We start from the raw sequence: 17485 nt of genomic DNA on the forward strand, positions 1-17485 counted from the left end.
TTTTCTGTGAACATCGATTTTCATTTCATTTTGATAAACAATAAGTGATGGAATTTCCTGATCATAAAATAAATGTATGATTAACTTTGTAAGAAACTGTCAGGTGGTTATCCAAAGTGATTGTACCATTTTCAATTCCCCAAAGTAGTATATGTGAGTTCCATTTCCTCTGCTTATTGTCAGTTTTTGTTTTTAAACATTTGAATAAGCGTGCATTGGTATCACATTGTAGGTTTAATTTAAGTTACTTTTTCTTAATAACTAAGTATGTCTAGCATCTTATCATGTATTTATTTGCCATCCATATATCTATGTTGGTAAATCTGTGTGTTCAAATATTTTATACATTTTTCCAGTTGTATTTTATTTTTTCTGAGTTTCGTGTATTAACTACAATACTTTATAAGCCCTTTATCTAATATATACTTTGCAAATATATTCTCCTAATCTGTGGCTTGTCCTTAAATTTTCTTAATGATATCTTCCAAAGAGAGGTATTTTAATTCTGATGAAGTTCAGGTGATTAGTTTTTTCTTTTATGTATCATACTTTTATTGTTGTATATCCAAAATTGCTGCCCAGCTCAAGATAGTAAACATTTTCTCTTACATTTTCTTTTAAAAGCTTTATTGTGGTTAGTCTTAAATTTAGACCCATAATCCATTTTTAGTTAATTTTTATACATTGTGCAAAGTATGTACCAAGGTTCCATTTTTGGGGGAGTATGGATAGTTTAGTTGTTTTATGCTGTCTCAATTTTTATTTTGAAATGTAAGGGGCCCCTGGGTGCCTCAGTGGGTTAACCCTCTGCCTTCAGCTCAGGGATCATGATCCCAGAGTCCTGGGATTGAGCCCCCTCATCAGGCTCTCCTGCTCAGCAAGGAACCTGCTCCCCCTACCCCCGCCTGCCTCTCTACCTGCTTGTGATCTCTGTCAAATAAATAAATAAAATCTTAAAAAAAAAAAAAGAAAGAAAGAAAGAAATGTAATAAAGTGATACAATTTTTAAGGATCTAAGTAGTATATATGGACATTGGGGAGGGTATGTGCTATGGTGAGTCCTGTGAAATGTGTAAACCTGATGATTTTAGAGACCTCTACCCCTGGGGCAAATAATACATTACATGTTAATTTTAAAAAAAGAATCTAAGTGGTACAATAGGCTTCACAGTAAAAATTCAGTCTCTTCCTCACCTTTGCCTCCAGTTGCTCTCCTGCAGAAGCCGTCAGTGTTTACCAGAGATTCCATGCCATGTACATGTCTCTCTGCTGTTGCTTTTTTGTAGGTAGAGAGCCATGTTTTCTCAAAATAGTAGGCATAGCAATCATGTTAAAAAGTTTAGTTCACATAATTCTGCTCAAAGCTTCACAAGGTCCTGAATGATCTGTATTTTTATCCTGTTCGAGTCTCACTGCCTTTCTTCATTACCTTTCTTCCCAGTTTCCCTCCTTCTTACTTCTCTTTGGCCACCCTGCCCTCTCTTTGGTTTTCAAACACACCATGCAAGTTTCCTCCCCAGGGCCACTGTGCTTGCTAATCCTTTGGCCTGGAATTCTTTTTTCAGATCTCTATAAGAGATCTCTGATTGCTTCTTCACATTCTTTAAAGGTTTATTTGCTCATATGTCACCTTCCTCAGTGAGGTCTTCCTTAATGCCCTAGTTTTAAAGTGCAAATTGCAAATTGTGTCTCCCAGTTCCCTGTCATCTTCCCTGCTTTATTTCCTATTTCAGTCATCACCTTCTAATATTATTCATAATTTGTTTACCTTGTTTATTGTCTTTTAATCCCCACCTGGAATTTAAAGTTCATGAGGACAGAGTTTTATGGGTTTTTCATTGCTCTTTCCCATGTTTAGAATAATGCACTTAAATATTTGTAAGTCCTGACAGCCTGAAAATATGTTCTTATACACAACATATTTTTGCACAAATACAGATAAAAACAAAGTTACAACTTTACATAATTTATATGTATTGTGCTCTTTGTACAAACATGTAAATTTTGGCCTCTTCATGTGTCTTCTGGCCCCTTCAGAAAGTTTACTTAGGTTGGAATCTAACTTCCAGTTACGACTGTATACGTAAGTATATAGGAAGACGTGCTTTCTTTTGAGATATATAGAAATATCACTTAGATTCTAGAGAGCAAATTTTATTTCTAGAGTATAAAAGATGTTATACTTAAATACAGCATGTATAACCTAGATTGGCAAATTCTATTCTGAGCTCTGCTACTAACTTGCTGAGTGTTCCAAGTCCACTCTGCTGCATATTTTGGCATAGAATTGCCAGCTATAAGCACAAAAATTTCTGTCTTTTCCTTATGTGGTGTGATAATGACAGCATGGTTATTTGTACTCTTTTGAAAGGATGTTGTCCATGACTCAGAAGTGATGATAATGTGGTTTTGAGAGAGAATTAAAAGGAAGTACGAACTCTTATGTTCACAATATTAACTTGCATTTGAGATGTAATTATTTACAACTTACTTAGACTTTAGAGGTCCTGAAAGCTTTTCATTGATGACTTCACTTCCAATAGACTATAGGTAGTCCTTAAAGTAAACCCAAAGTCTAAGTAAGTATTTCTCGTGTGTTGGCATACATCAGGATTTCCTAGAAGATTTGATAAAACAGATTGCTGGACCCTACCCCCAGAACTTCTGATTCAATGGGTCTGCGGGAGCGACCTGAAATTTTACATTTCTAACAAGTCCCCAGGTGATGCTTACAATACTCTCTGAGGATCACACTTCAAAAACCATTAGATGGAAAGTCCTTACAAACACAAGGCATCTATCAAAAAATGGTTTTGACCAGATATGATACATTGTATTCTTTGGTTTGTCACCCGTGAGCACTTTGAGAAGCCACACTGAGGGAAAGTATCCTAGCCACAACCCTCCATATATTAAGAACAGTGGCAGGCTAATCTTCTCTTGGCAAACATGAGTGACTCTGTGGAACCCCAGTATATCACCAGATGGAGCAGGTGGACCCTGACCTCCAGGATTTACTTTGTCTTAACTCTAGTACCCTGATGTCCTCAGTGGCCTTCATTTTATTTGTTTATTTATTCATTCATTCATTCATTTTAAAGATTTTTATTTATTTGAGAGAGAGCAGGGAGAGGGGCAAAGGGAGAAGCAGACTCCCCACTGAGCAAGGAGCCCGATGTGGGACCTGATCCTAGGACCCTGGGATTATGACCTGAGCCGAAGGCAGATGCTTAACTGCCTGAACCACCCAGGCAGCACCCCAGTGGCCTTCATTTTAAACAGCAGCCTTTTTTTTTTTTTTTTTTTTTTTTTTTATTTTTAGCCACAAAATCTTTAGGATAAATTTGTCCTTAATTGTTTATCTTAATTGATTATGCTTGGTCATCCATAGTTTATAATATTGCTAACTTGTGAGTTTTCTGCATTCATAATGCTAAAAGAACTTCCAGCAAAATCTTTCACTCTTAAATTCTCCGAAGTCAGTATGTATATGGCAAGAGTCACATTCTCTTAACACTACCTATTTATGATTACAGTTGATCCCACAGGCAAGTATGAATAAGAGTCTGTCAAAGAAGTGAAATGTAAATGAATCAAAGATAGCCAAAAAAAGGAATTAGTGGAATGGGAAGTTCAAATGGGTTCTACTTTTAAGACTGAACCCTGTCTCTTCAAACTGACCTGTAAGCCTTTAAGCAAAATATTATCAGGTTGAGGTCATTAGAAAGCATAATACCCTTTTTAAGCACTAATAAAAGTCACAGTTCTGAAAGTGATTTACTTAAAACAACCATGAACTGGCAAAAACTGACAGAATCAACTTTTTTAGAACTCTGGAATCAAATCCAAATTAACATCAGTTGGGAGACTGTTCCGTGAAGAAAAGGGCAGCTGATTTGGGGCATTTAAGGAAATCTCTGACCACTGAGATAGCGGAACAGACTTCAGTGATCATACCCAACAAGGAACACAGCCTTTGCAAGAATAGTGTGGGAAAGTAACAAGAAATGGATGGCTACACCCTTGTCCAATAATCAGCAGCAACAGTGAGGTAGAGAGAATCTGATTTCCAGTGACCACATTATAATGTTCCTGTGTCCAGCTTTCAGCAAAAAGGGATAATGATCAGCAGAAACTGTCCCTGAGGAAGCAAAGACACTGGACTTACTAGACATAGACTGTATTCCAACTGTCTTAAATGTACTCAGAGAGTTAAAGGAAATTGGTGAAGAAAATCAGGAAGGTAACATATGAACAAAATTAGGATATCGATGAAGAGACAAATTATAAAACAGTAGAACTAGACATGCTCAAAGAAAGGTACATGCCAGAACTTTTGAAGGACTTAATCCCCACAGCATATTCACAGAAGTGAAAGACATAACAAGACAGGACATTTGGAAACTATGCTGGTGTGACTGAGTTAATATAGGACCATAAAGCATCTGTTAGACAAGATGTTACAGAAGCTGGGCTCCTGTTGGCTTGCCATTTGTTGGCTGATTTTTCTTGGAACAGGCACTGAACTTCTTATCCATAGTTTCCTGCTCTGTGAAGTAGAGCATCTGTTCTAGAGACACATAGTGAAGATCCAGGGAGACTGTATAGTAGCGCTGAAAATGTGAGACATCACTATGTTCATCCTGCAGAGGAACCAACATCATAATGATTAAAGCAAGAGAATGCGTAAATATGCTATCAGGTGAGCATTAGAGGGACAGCGCTTGACTTAAACAACGTGCAGGATTGAGCAGCTAGCCGTTCAGGTAGATAGTATGCCCGGAGGAGGAATTTCAGTGCCTTTGGATTCCATCACTCTATTGTTAGATTTTTCTCACTGTTCTCTGTTCCCCACTTAACTGTCTTCTTCTCACACCTCCCAACTAAACCTAAAAATTAGGATTAGTGTTGGCATGGCTGTGTGGCTCAGTTGGTTGAAAGTCCAACTCTTGATTCAGCTCTGGTCCTGATCTCAGGGCCTTGTGTCAGGCTCCATGCTCAGTGTGGAGATTGCTTGTTCTTCTCCCTCTGCTTCTCCCTTTATCTTTCTCCCAAGCAAATAAAATCTTTTTTAAAAATTAGAATTAGTGTAAATGCTTTAGTTTTCAGTTATTTCTCCTTTCCTAGGAATTCTGTGGTATCCATTCATACCACTAGAAGACAACCTAAAATGTCATAAAATCCAGATTGGATCAGCCCGGTCCTTCTGTGTGATTATACTAAGTATTAATAGAAAACAATTCCAAGAAATAGTGAAGTACTGAGTCAATTTGTACATGGTGTACAAATAATAGATAAGGCTGTTTGGGTTTTTTTTAAGATTTTTATTTATTTATTTGACATAGAGAGATCATAAGTAGGCAGAGAGGCAGGCAGAGGAGAGGGGGAAGCAGGCTCCCTGCTGAGCAGAGAGCCCAATGTGGGGCTTGATCCCAGGACCCTGAGATCATGACCTGATCCAAACGCAGAAGCTTAACCCACTGAGCCACCCAGGCGCCCCAACAGATAAGATTGTTTACTGGCTTCTTCCGAAAACCATTTAGTCAGGGGAGGGATAACTATTAAAAACAGTTGTACTGATGCCAGGGGAGCCTGAAGGTATACTTTAGTATTTGAAAGAAAGGCACAATAAAATCCTAGGGTAATTCTAAAACTGTTGTGAGCAATAGATAGCTGAAACTAGAGTTTTCACCCCCATTCCTCACAAACTAAATTTCGTTTCTTTTGCTTTGATCTACATTCTGTTGTAAAAGTTAACAGGGAAGGGCACCTGGATGGCTCACTCGGTTAAGCGTCCAACTCTTAATTTTGACTCAAGTCATGATCTCAGGGTCCTGGGATCAAGCCCCAAGTTGGGTTCCATGCTCTGTGGGGAGTCTCCCTAAGATTCTCTTCCTCCCTCTGCCCCTCCCCTCTCTCTCAAATAAATAAATAAATAAAAGTCTTAAAAGAAAAAAAGTTAACAGTGAAATGACCCAAATGCTGAAAGCCAAAGGAGCATCAACAAACATCAGATTGTTTGACTAAATGGTAAAGCAGATACCTTCCAGTTAGCTTTTTTGTTGTTGTTGCTAAAGTAATACCAAAAAGTCACCTTGACTAAACTGATAATTTAGGATCTGATTATCAGCCTCTCTGAAGGATTCCTGGAAAAGTTCTGTTCTTTTCATTATGTAAAAATATTTCATTTATAAAGTCCTGTTCTGCTTTGAAATGCATTTGATGTTTTGGGGAAAATAAGTTCTCTGATAGTGCTGCCTCCTAAAATTGAAATTTCACTGTTTTTGTTTTGGGGATAGGTACAGAATTTTCACAGCTGTATTCAGGTAACTGAAGACTTTGTGTCTCCAGAACATCTTGTACAGTCATTTCACTTAACACAGGAACTGAGACTTTTGAAGGAGGAAATCAATTATGATGATAAACTACAGGTAAGAGACGAACTTTCTAACGAGCTCCTGCTCTGCATGACTTTTCAATTCAGAAATAAGAAACCTGCAGAACTGCTTGGGTAATCACTGCCTAGTTTGTCATAATTGAATAGCAACCACATGTTAACAATATGCATTTAATTGTATGATTTTTAGTGACCCTTATCCTGACTTGCGGTTTAACATTTTTAACTATGACATTTGTTTTTCTTGAATTTGGCTTTGTTTCATTAAGGAAAAAAAATTTTTTAATATAGCAATTTTCATTTGTTAGTTTTATCTCCAGCTGAAGTGATTAGAAATGCCAACATCTCTTTCAGGTTAAAAATATATTGTATCATGCAGTCAAGGAAATGGTGAGAGCTTTGAAGATACATGAAGATGAAGTAGAGGACATGGAAGAAAATTAGGTGTCCAGTTTGATGTTTTTAGGCCATTGAACTGGAATCACTTACTCTCGAACGATGTTACGTATGCACATTGACTTAAGCTTCATAAAACCATCAGTGCCAAGAAATTCTCTTTTGTAGTAATTACTTGTTACTGATACCGCAGCAGTATAGCATATGTCACAGCCCCTGTGATTCAATGTTAGTTATGAAAACAAGCTAAATTTAAAAAGCAGCGCTTCCTAGCTGTTTTTGTATTATAGTGTATATGATGTTTGTGAAAATGCCAGATTTAAAATGATGTATTTATTTTTGAAAAAAACAAAACACAAAATTCTATGCTATATTGTTGATCAAGTGTAAATGTGACCTTGTACAGTTTACTAAAATAACTGATATTTTTCACTACATTGAGACAGTTACTGTGAGAATAGGACACAAACACCAGCTATTGCCTGCATTTGGGAAATTGCTGAATCGCACAGCATTCATGTCATAATCAGAAAATTACTGCCAAATAATTGTAAAATTTGTAAAATATGAAGTATATAAAGTAGATACTAAATAAGGACACTTCAATATTTTGTTGAAGCTATTGACTGTACAATTAAACATTTTCAAAAGGTGTAATTTATTTAAAATTGTCTCATTTTGGTAAAATTTATGTGAACTTTTAAAGCTAAATATTAAACTTAATATGCTATGTAAATATATACATATATACATTTAATGATGTATTTTTTTAAAACATTGGCTTGCTTTTATTTGTTAAAAGTGCAAGTGTTACATATGGCTTTGTACATTAAAGTTGAAAGGGGTTTTACATTTTCCATTAAAAGGACTTTATCAGAAAATGGCTTGTTCCAGAGTTCTTCCTTCTAACCTACTACTGGGGATTCATTGTCGTAATGACTGCTTGCATTTTCTTATGATAACATTCTCTTCTGGAACATTTCTCCTTATAAGTTTCCAGCTTTTCTATAGATTTTATGAGCTATCATAAGTGTCTCAACTTACTTGTGCTGTGGCCCAGCTAAAGAAAGGAATACAGGTAACTCCCATTTGTTATTTATGAACACTTTCTCATTGAAAGAAGAACCCATAAATGAATTAAAAAGCCATGATTATGAGCATATGTGATCTGTTTCAAGTAAGTGTTTTTCATAGCAGAGATCGCTGATAATACGGTTTTGTGGGTGGGAAGAAGTCCAGGAGAGCAGTGGTAGGGAAGAGGCTAACGTCAGCCAGCCTCAGTTGAATAGGAGTCCTGCTTGGTAATTTGTTTTAATTTTGGAGTCTTGGTTGGTTTTAATAGCTGTTCCCAGTTGGCCACTTTGAGGTTCACATTGCCCTATCTGAATGCTCCCAGAAATAATGTAGTTCTCCACTGACACCTGCAGGATATTGAGGGGACAGCCTTTTATCTTCATCTGAAAGAACAGTTTAAAAGAAAAAGTAAGTAGCCCAAGTTGTGACCTTTCAAGTTGCTTGGTTTTTATCCTGTTGTTTATATCTACCATTTTTAGCTCCATGTGAACTATTTATTATATCACCTTCCACTCAGGCAGGATTCAGCCAGGAATGTGAGCAGTTACATTTCACATTAATGCCCCATGTGGCATAAGGGTTAATGGGAGGGATGATGACTACTTGGGTAGAAAAACTGGGCTGAGGCACAGTTAAAATGATTATGTGAATCTTCTGTAAGTTTTTGACTTTTTAATGTTTTTCAAAACATGTTTCATTGCATAAATGGCACTTCTTGCTTAACACTTTCAAAAGTCCTATTTAATTTTGTGGTGAAATTAATTTCAAGCCCAAGATAATAATACTGGAGTAGACTGTCTGCTCGTCCCCTAAAGTCTACCAAGAACCCAGAGGCTTACGCTGATTTTCTTCCAAATGGTTTTGCTTCTTTGGCTCTTGTTTGAGCCACCTTTTTCACCATACTACAAACCCTACAGAATAGCTAAACTAAGGCAGTGTGGCTTCTTTCAAAGGAGACTCATCTGATAAGAGTATTTGATTCTATGCGTGGTCTGAACTTCATGCTAGTGACGTAATTCGTGGTGAGGTAGGTAGGATGAATGAACTATAGTGCTTACTAAAAACATCTGACTTTGGGACGGCTGGCAGTTGTGTTACTTATCAGACTGCTGATCAATTGCTCCCTGATGCAGCAATTCCTCTGACCATTTACCTTGTTCCCTCCATCCTTTTGCTTGACTCAGATGCTTCTCATATATGAAACCATCTGAGCATGACTGTTTCCTCCTGATGGTGATAGAGAGTAAGTAATAAATGTGTAGCATAATCTGAAAAGCCTCAGGGAGACTTAATATAGGGAAACTTGTGCTGAATATTTAGGGCCCTCCCCTTTTAGTGTAATTTTAGACCTGAATATGAATTCCTTTTCCTGACCGAGGAATTACATGAGTCCAAATCCATTTCTCTTTTGCCAACACATTCTGAGACTACAACACGCATAAAATGTCTAGTTTCTTGTTACTTCCCTTTGGTAGGTGGAATGCGGGTTTAATGATATCTCTGTAAGATTAGTGAGCTTCAGAAGAAAAATACGCTCTCCTACTTCTACTTTGATTATTCTGTGTGTGAACACATACCAAAGATACAGAAACATAAATTTAACATGTTCTTTCTCTAGATGCCAGCCTATCAGAGATATTCTGCCAGACTAGACCAGGAATGTTGACCACAGAAGAGGGGGGAAAATAAACCGATTCAATTACCATTCTACAACTACACTATGCACTATGAACTGGGGTATAGCAGGTGGCCAAGATTCAGGCTCAAGTTACGACATACCTGGTTACACAGTAATCTCAATAGTGACACCTTGAAACTATATGAAAGATACAGGAACTAAGTATTTTGGCTTTTATAGTAATCAACCTGGTTCTTTTAATGAAAGCAAAGTGACTTTCAAACAAAAATGAAATGTAGGCAAGCTCCAGGCCACTGGCTGCATACAAAGAGATTCCCTTTCCTGACTCGGAAGATTTTCACAGCTGACTTAAGCTGTTCACGGCAGTTCTCTGTAAATAAGCCAACCAGCTGCAGTTAAGACTGGAGGATTGCCTGTCTTTTCTGTGTCTTGTCTTTGAAAAAGATCTCAGCCCTAGGGTCAGTGGAGGGGCAAATCAAGAATGGTGTGTTGTATGTGAGGGTGACAGCTGACTCCATTTTGGGAGGAGGTACATTCTGAGGACAAATGAGTCCCAACAATGCTGTCCTGGCCCCTAGTCTTGGACCCTCGATTTGACAGATGCTGAAAAATTTGGAGAGCTGGGTCAGTGAACAAATCAAATGAAGAAGCACAAGTTAAGATGGGCACGGACTCCAAGGGGACCAGTATAGTCCTCTGCTAATCTAGTGAGGATGATAGCTGCTTCACAGGTCCTATCAAGCTCTGTTAATACAGGAATGAGGAAAAAGAACAAGATTAATATGAGCATTTTTGTTCGCAAACTTTTTTCCAGATGTAAATACTAAAGGTCACCCTATAACCAAGTCTCGGGAAAGGAGATTGAACCCCTTGAATTCCATTATACTCAGTCCCTAAAAATCACTGTACTGTGCTGAGTCCAGTAAAAACACCACAGGACTTAAAAGGGGAGAAAGGGAGGATTTGGGCATAACATTGAAAAACTTTATCAGTAATACATTTGAGACGATAATGTCTTACATATGTTACATGTTTAAGTAGATTAACAATATAAAATAAATATGGTATATTATCTTTAAAGATTTTTATTTATTTGTTTGACAGAGATCACAAGCAGATAAGAGAGTCAGGCAGGGAGAGAGAGGGAAGCAGGCTCCCTGCTGAGCAGAGAGCCCGATGCGGGGCTCCATCCCAGAACTCTGGGATCATGACTTGAGCCGAAGGCAGAGGCTTTAACCCACTGAGCCACCCAGGCGCCCCAATATGGCACGTTATCTTGAAGAAAACCAGAAATTTGCTTTGGAAATGGGCATCAGAATGCTTGCTGCTTGTGACAAACACTGTGAAGTGGCCAAAATAGGGTTCTATGAGATCAGAAGTAAAATGTTAACACCAGATGCGGATGGCTGGGTGGGACTCAATGTTATCATGAAGGTTTAGGTGGTGCAGTTTTCTGCACTCAAGTTTTTCTTGAAGACAAAATTGCCCCTTAAGCAAACAAAATGCACATCATGCTCAGATTGTTTCCTATAAATTTATGTTTATAGGGACAAATTTGCATTTTCAAAACAATACTTACCTCTGAACTGACTGTACAACAAAAGATTTTTCAAACCAAAGCTTTGAGCCAATGAAGCCCTAGGGTTTCAGGAACAAATTCTAGTAATTTAAAAAGTTGGTATATCTGTTGAATTGTTTAGGCCCATGACTTGATGCATCATCTCATGTTCCCTCCCAGAGAAGAAACATGGCTGTTGAGCCCAGTGACTAATGTTATGTGTTCTAAAAGAAATGTATAAGTTCTAGAAATCATGGGAATTTGCTGTTCATTCCTTGTTGATGGAACTTTTGAGGAAGTACATAGGACATACTGGCTTTCAAGTATGCTGAGTTAGGAGTCCACATTTCGTTCTAAGTATTCCATTCACATCTTCCCAACCAATAGCAGTTTTCTTGAATTTTTCAAATTTATTGAATTTCCAGCATTGATTCCTCATCTTCCTGGTGTTCAACACATTTTCTGTGGTGCTCAGTGAGCTCAGTGTCAACTGAAGAGGGAGAAGGGTTTATTTAAAAGGGAGAAAGGGGCGCATGGGTGGCTCAGTGGGTTAAGCATCTGCCTTCGGCTCAGGTCACAATCCCAGGGTCATGGGATTGAGCCCCAGGTACTATAAAAAAAAAAATATGGGGCACCTGGGTGGCTGAGTGGGTTTAAGCCTCTGCTTCGGCTCAGGTCATGGTCCTAGGGCCCTGGGATCAAGCCCCGCATCAGGCTCTGCTCAGCGGGGACCCTGCTTCCCCCTCTCTGCCTGCTTGTGATCTCTCTCTCTCTCTGTCAAATTAATAAAATCTCTTTTAAAAAATTTAAAATAAATAAAAATAAAAGGTAGATAGGGATGACCACTAATTGAATGAAGCTCAAACCATTTTTGATTGTTAAAAACCTCAGCAGTCTCGAAAATTACTTCTTTTTCCTGGATTTCTCAAGATATGTACCAAGTATCATGTACTTCATACTAAGTATGAAGAACTGGGGGTAAATGGGGGTGCTTGTAGTTTCCCTACCTAGAGGTGACCACTGTTAGTAGTTTACTTACCACAAATCTTTCCTATGTGTTTTTTTCACTTCACAAAACAGCGATCATGTATTATATAAAAACTGGTATGCTGTTTGGCACCCCCCCAACTACTACTGTGCCATCCTACCTTTTAAACTAAATATTTCTAGTAGCTTTATAAACACATAAATAGATTGGCCACCATGGAAAGACAATGAAAAATACCATTTAAAAATAGCCAAAGATAGTTAAAATTAGCAAGTCAGGAAATAACAGATGTTGGCGAGGATACAGAGAAAGGGGAACCCTCCTACACTGTTGGTGAGAATGCAAGCTGGTGCAGCCACTCTAGAAAACAGTATGGAGGTTCCTCAAAAAGTTGAAAATCGAGCTACCCTACATTGCACTGCTGGGTAGTTACCCTAAAGATACAAATGTAGTCATCCAAAGGGGCACGTGCACCCAATGTTTATAGCAGCAATGTCCACAATAGCCAAACTATGGAAAGAGCCTAGATGTCCATCATCAGATAAATGGATAAAGAAGATGTGGGGTGGTTGGGTGGGGGGGGGTGTGTGTGTATCAAACAATGGAATATTATTCGACCATCAAAAAGATGAAATCTTGCCATTTGCAACAATGTGGATAAGCGAAATAATCAGAGAAAGACAATTACCATATGATCTCACTGATAAGAGGAATTTGAGAAACAAGACAGAGGATCAGGGATGCCCGGATGGCTCAGTTGGTTAAGCGACTGCCTTCTGCTCAGGTCATGATCCTAGAGTACTGGGATCGAGTTCTGCGTCGGGCTCTCTGCTCAGTGGGGAGTCTGCTTCTCCCTCTGACTCTCCCCTTCTCATGCTCTCTCTCTCTCTCTCTCTCTCTCAAATAAATAAATAAAATCTTTAAAAAAAAAAAGACAGAGGCTCATAGGGGAAGAGAGGGAAAAATGAAACGATGAAACCAGAGAGGTGAGACAAACCCTAAGAGACTCTTAATCTCAGGAAACAAACAATTGCTAGAGGGGATGAGGTGGCTGGGTGATGGACACTGGGGAGGGTATGTGCTATGGTGAACACTGTGAATTGTGTAAGACTGATGAATCACAGACCTGTATCCCTGAAACAAATAATACATTATATGTTACTTAAAAAATAATAACTTAAAAACAGAATGAAAAAAATTAAAATAGCCAAAGATAGGGGTGCCTGACTCGCTCAGTCATTAGAGCATACAACTCTCGATCTTGAGGTCATGAGTTTGAGCCCCACATTGGGTGTAAAGATTACTTTTAAGAAATTTTTTAAAATATTTTTTATTTATTTGACAGAGAGAGAAAGAGAGATAGCACAAGTACGTAAAAGGGCAGGCAGAGAGAAAGGGAAAAGCAGGCTCCCGGCTGAGCAGAGCACCCAGTGTGGGGTTCCCAGGACCTTGAGATCATGACCTGAGCAGAAGGCAGAGGCTTAACCCACTGAGCTACCAGGTGCCCCTTAAGAAATGTTCTAAAGTAATTTAAAATAAAACAAAAATAGCCTAAGTCCAAATCTCGGTCTTGAATTGTGAGCCTATTCATTATGTTGGCAGTTTTCCAATAAATGAGCCTACATTTTAAAAATTCAACAAATACCTCAAGTATCCTATTCAATCAACATTTTTAATAAGTTTATAAAATTTTAATTCCTCTATAGTTAACATCCAGTATTCTGTTAGTTTCCGGCATACCCTAGAGCAATTACACAATTCTGTACTCGGTGCTTATCATGAGAAGGGTACTCTTCTTCCCCATCACCTATTGCTCGCATCCTCCCGCCCACCTCCCCTCTGGTAACCATCAATTTGTTCTCTACAGTTAAGAGTCTGTTTTTTGGTTTGTCTCTTTTTTCTTTGTTCATTTGTTTTCTTAAATTCCATATTAGTGAAATCATATGGTAATTCTCTTTCTCGGACATATTTTACTTAGCATTATACTTTATAGATCTATCCGTGTTGTTGCAAATGGCAAGATTTAGTTCCTTTTTATGGCCAAATAATATTCCACTATATATTTCTACCACATCTTATCCAATCATCTATCAATGCAACTTAGGCTACTTCCATAATTTGGCTATTATAAATAATGCTGCAATAAACATACCCAGTGCATATATCTTTACAAAGTAGCGTTTTTGTACTTTGGGGGTAAATATCTAGTCCTAGAAGTACTGGACCATAGGGTAGTCCTATTTATAACTTTTTGAGGAAGCTCCATACTGTTTTCCACATTGGCTACACCAGTTTGCATTCCTACCAACAGTACAAGAAGATTCCTTTTTATCCACATCTTCATCAACAATTGTTGTTTCTTGTGTTTATTTTAACCATTCTTTGCAATATGATGTGAAGTGATATTCCTATGTCAGCCATCTTCTGTCTTCTTTGGAGACACATCTGTTCATGTCTTCCCCCCCCCCCTTTTTTTTAGGATTTTATTTATTTGACAGAGATCACAAGTAGGCAGGGGGTGGGAGGTGGGGAAGCAGGCTCCCTGATGAGCAGAGAGCCTGATGCGGGGCTTGATCCCAGGACCCTGACATCATGAACTGAGCCAAAGGCAGAGGCTTAGCCCACTGAGCCACCCAGGCACCCTTCTGCCCATTTTTTAATTGGATTACTCGTTTTTCTGGTGTTGAGTTGTATAAGTTCTTTATAGATTTTGCAAATTTCTTCTCCCATTCAGTAGGTTGTCTTAGTTTTGTTGGTTTTTCCTTTGCTATGCAGAAGCTTTTTATTTTGTTGGTAGTTGCAATAGTTTATTTTTGCTTTTGTTTCCCTTGCCTCAGGAGACATACCTAGAAAAATGTTATTAGAGCCAGTGAAAGAGAATTTACTGCCTGTGCTCTCTTCTAAGATTTTTATGGTTTCAGGTGTCACATTTAGGTCTTTAGTCCATTTGGAGTTTATTTTTGTGTATGGTATAAGCAAGTGGCCCAGTTTCATTCTTCATTGTCAAGGATTAATTGACCAAATAATTCTGGGTTTATTTCTGTTACATTAATCTATGCATTTGTTTTTGTGCCAGTACCATACTGATTACTACAGCTTTGTAGTATTTCTTGAACTCTGAACTGTGATATCTCCAGCTTTGTTCCTCTTTGTCAAGATTGCTTTGGCTCTTCGGGGTCTTTTGTGGTCCCCTGCGCGTTTCAGGATTAATTGCTCTAGCTCTGTTAAAATGCTGTTAGCATTTTAATAGGGATTGCATTGAATCTGTAGATTGCTTTGGGTAGTATGGACATTTTAACAGTAATAGTTCTTCCAGCCCATGAGCATGGAATATTTTTCCATTTGTTTGAATCATCATCAGTTTCTTTCATCAGTGTTTTATAGTTTTCAGAGTATAAGTCTTTCACCTTCTTGGCTAAGCATCTTCCTAGGTATTTTATTACTTTTGGTAATATTGTAAATGGGATTATTTTCTTAACTTCTTTTTCTGCTACTTCATTAGTAGTGTATGGAAATTTTTGTTTATCAGCTTTGTATCTTGAGACTTTATGAACTCATTTATTAGTTCTGATAGCTTTGGGGGGAGTCTTCAGGATTTTCTGTATAGAATATCATGTCATCTGCAAACAGTGAAAGTGTTACTTCTCCCTTATTGATTTAGATGCCTTTTATTCCTTTTTCTTTTCTGATTGCTGTGGCTAGGACTTCCAGTACTAGGTTGAATAAAAGGGAGTGAACAGGCTTGTTGCCTTGCACCTGACCTTAGGGGAAAAGCTCTCCATTTTTCACCATTAAGTATGATATTGTTAGCTGTGGGTTTTCATAAATGGCCTTTATTATGTTGAGGAATATTCCCTCTAAACCTACTTTGTTAAGGGCTTTTTTAAACCATGAATGGATGCTGTACTTTATCAGGTGCTTTTTCTGCATCTATTGAAATGATCACATGGTTTTGATCTTTTCTCTTGTTGATGAGCTGTGTCACGTTGATTGATGTGTAAATATTGAACCCACCTACATCCCTGGAAATGAATTCCACTTGATCATGGTGAACGACTTTTTTTAAAAAAGATTTATTTGAGAGAGAAAGAGTATGTGTGTGCGCACACGCATGCGTGCATGGCGGGAGGGGCAGAGGAAGAAAATCTTCAAGCACACTTCCTGCTGAGCAAGAGTGCTTGGCTGGGCTGGATTTCATGACCCATGAGATCATGACCTGAACCGAAACCAAGAGGCCAACGCTCAACCAACAGCTACCCAGGCACCCTGGTGAATGACTTTTTAAAAATGCATTGTTAGGTTTGGTTTGCTAATATTTTGTTGAGGAATTTTGCATCTGTGTTCATGAAATATTTTGGCCTGTAGTTCTTTTTGTGAGGCGAACGTGATAACCGCTACACTACGGAAACGCCTGTAGTTCTTTTTGTAGTGTCTTTATCTGGCTTTGGTATAAGAGGAAAGCCAGCCTCATAGGATAAATTTCGAAGCTTCCTTTCCTCTTCTATTTTTTGGAACAGTTTGAGAAGAATAGGTATTCACTTTTCATCAAACGTTTGGTAGAATTCACCTGTAAAGCCATCTGATTCCATTTCATTGTTGGTAATGAGTCTGTTCAAATTTTCAATTTCTTACTGTTTCAGTTTGGGAGGGTTATATATTTCTAGGAATTTATCCATTTCTTCTACATTGTCCAATTTGTTGGCATATAATTTTTTGTAATAATCCTTTATAATCCTTTGTATTTCTTTGGTCGTATTTCTCCTGTTTTATTTCTGATTTTGAGTCCTCTTTTTGTTGCTTTTTGTTTTTTAGTGAGTCTGGCTAAAGGCTTATCAATTTTGTTGATCTTTTGAAACAACCAGTTCCTGATTTTTATTATCTGTACTATTGGTTTTTAGTTTGAATTTCCTTTATTTCTCCTCTCATCTCCTTTCCCTCCTCCTTCTGGTTTTGCATTTTGTTTGTTCTTCTTTTTCTAACTCCTTTAAGTGTAAGGTCAGGTTGTTTTACTTGAGACTTTTCTTGATTCTGTATTGCTATATACTTTCCCCTTAGAACTACTTTTGCTGCATCCAAAGATTTTGAACCACTGTGTTTTCATTTGTCTCCATGTATTTTTTTTTTTTTAAGATTTTATTTATTTGACAGAGAGAGATCACAAGTAGGCAGAGAGGTAGACGGGGCTGGGGGGAGGTGGGGGTGTTTAGCAGGCTCCCCGCTGAGCAGAGAGCCCAATGCAGGACTCAATCCCAGGACCCTAGGATCATGACCTGAGCTGAAGGCAGAGGCTTTAACCCACTGAGCAACCCAGGTGCCCCCCCATATATTTTTTAATTTCCTCTTTGATTTCTTGGTTGACCCATTCATTTTTTAGTAGCATGGTATTTAATCCCCATGTATGTGTGCTCTTTCCAGATTTTTTCTTGAGGTTGA

General features: G+C 38.1%; 1 protein-coding gene across 6 annotated transcripts in view; it reads left to right on the forward strand.

Annotated features, from left to right (window-relative positions):
- The window catches only part of JMJD1C (jumonji domain containing 1C), a 320032-nt gene extending 312358 nt beyond the window's left edge, over window positions 1-7674 (forward strand). For all 6 annotated transcript variants that reach the window (XM_059170135.1, XM_059170130.1, XM_059170131.1 and 3 more), the window contains 2 exons: window positions 6300-6431; window positions 6752-7674. In XM_059170135.1, coding sequence (XP_059026118.1) covers window positions 6300-6431; window positions 6752-6841 — 222 coding nt within the window. In that variant the 3' untranslated portion in view covers window positions 6842-7674. The remainder of the gene's footprint in view (window positions 1-6299; window positions 6432-6751) is intronic.
- Window positions 7675-17485: the final 9811 nt, after the last annotated feature.

Source organism: Mustela lutreola, chromosome 4 (assembly GCF_030435805.1).
Source record: "Mustela lutreola isolate mMusLut2 chromosome 4, mMusLut2.pri, whole genome shotgun sequence".
NCBI lineage: Eukaryota > Metazoa > Chordata > Mammalia > Carnivora > Mustelidae > Mustela > Mustela lutreola.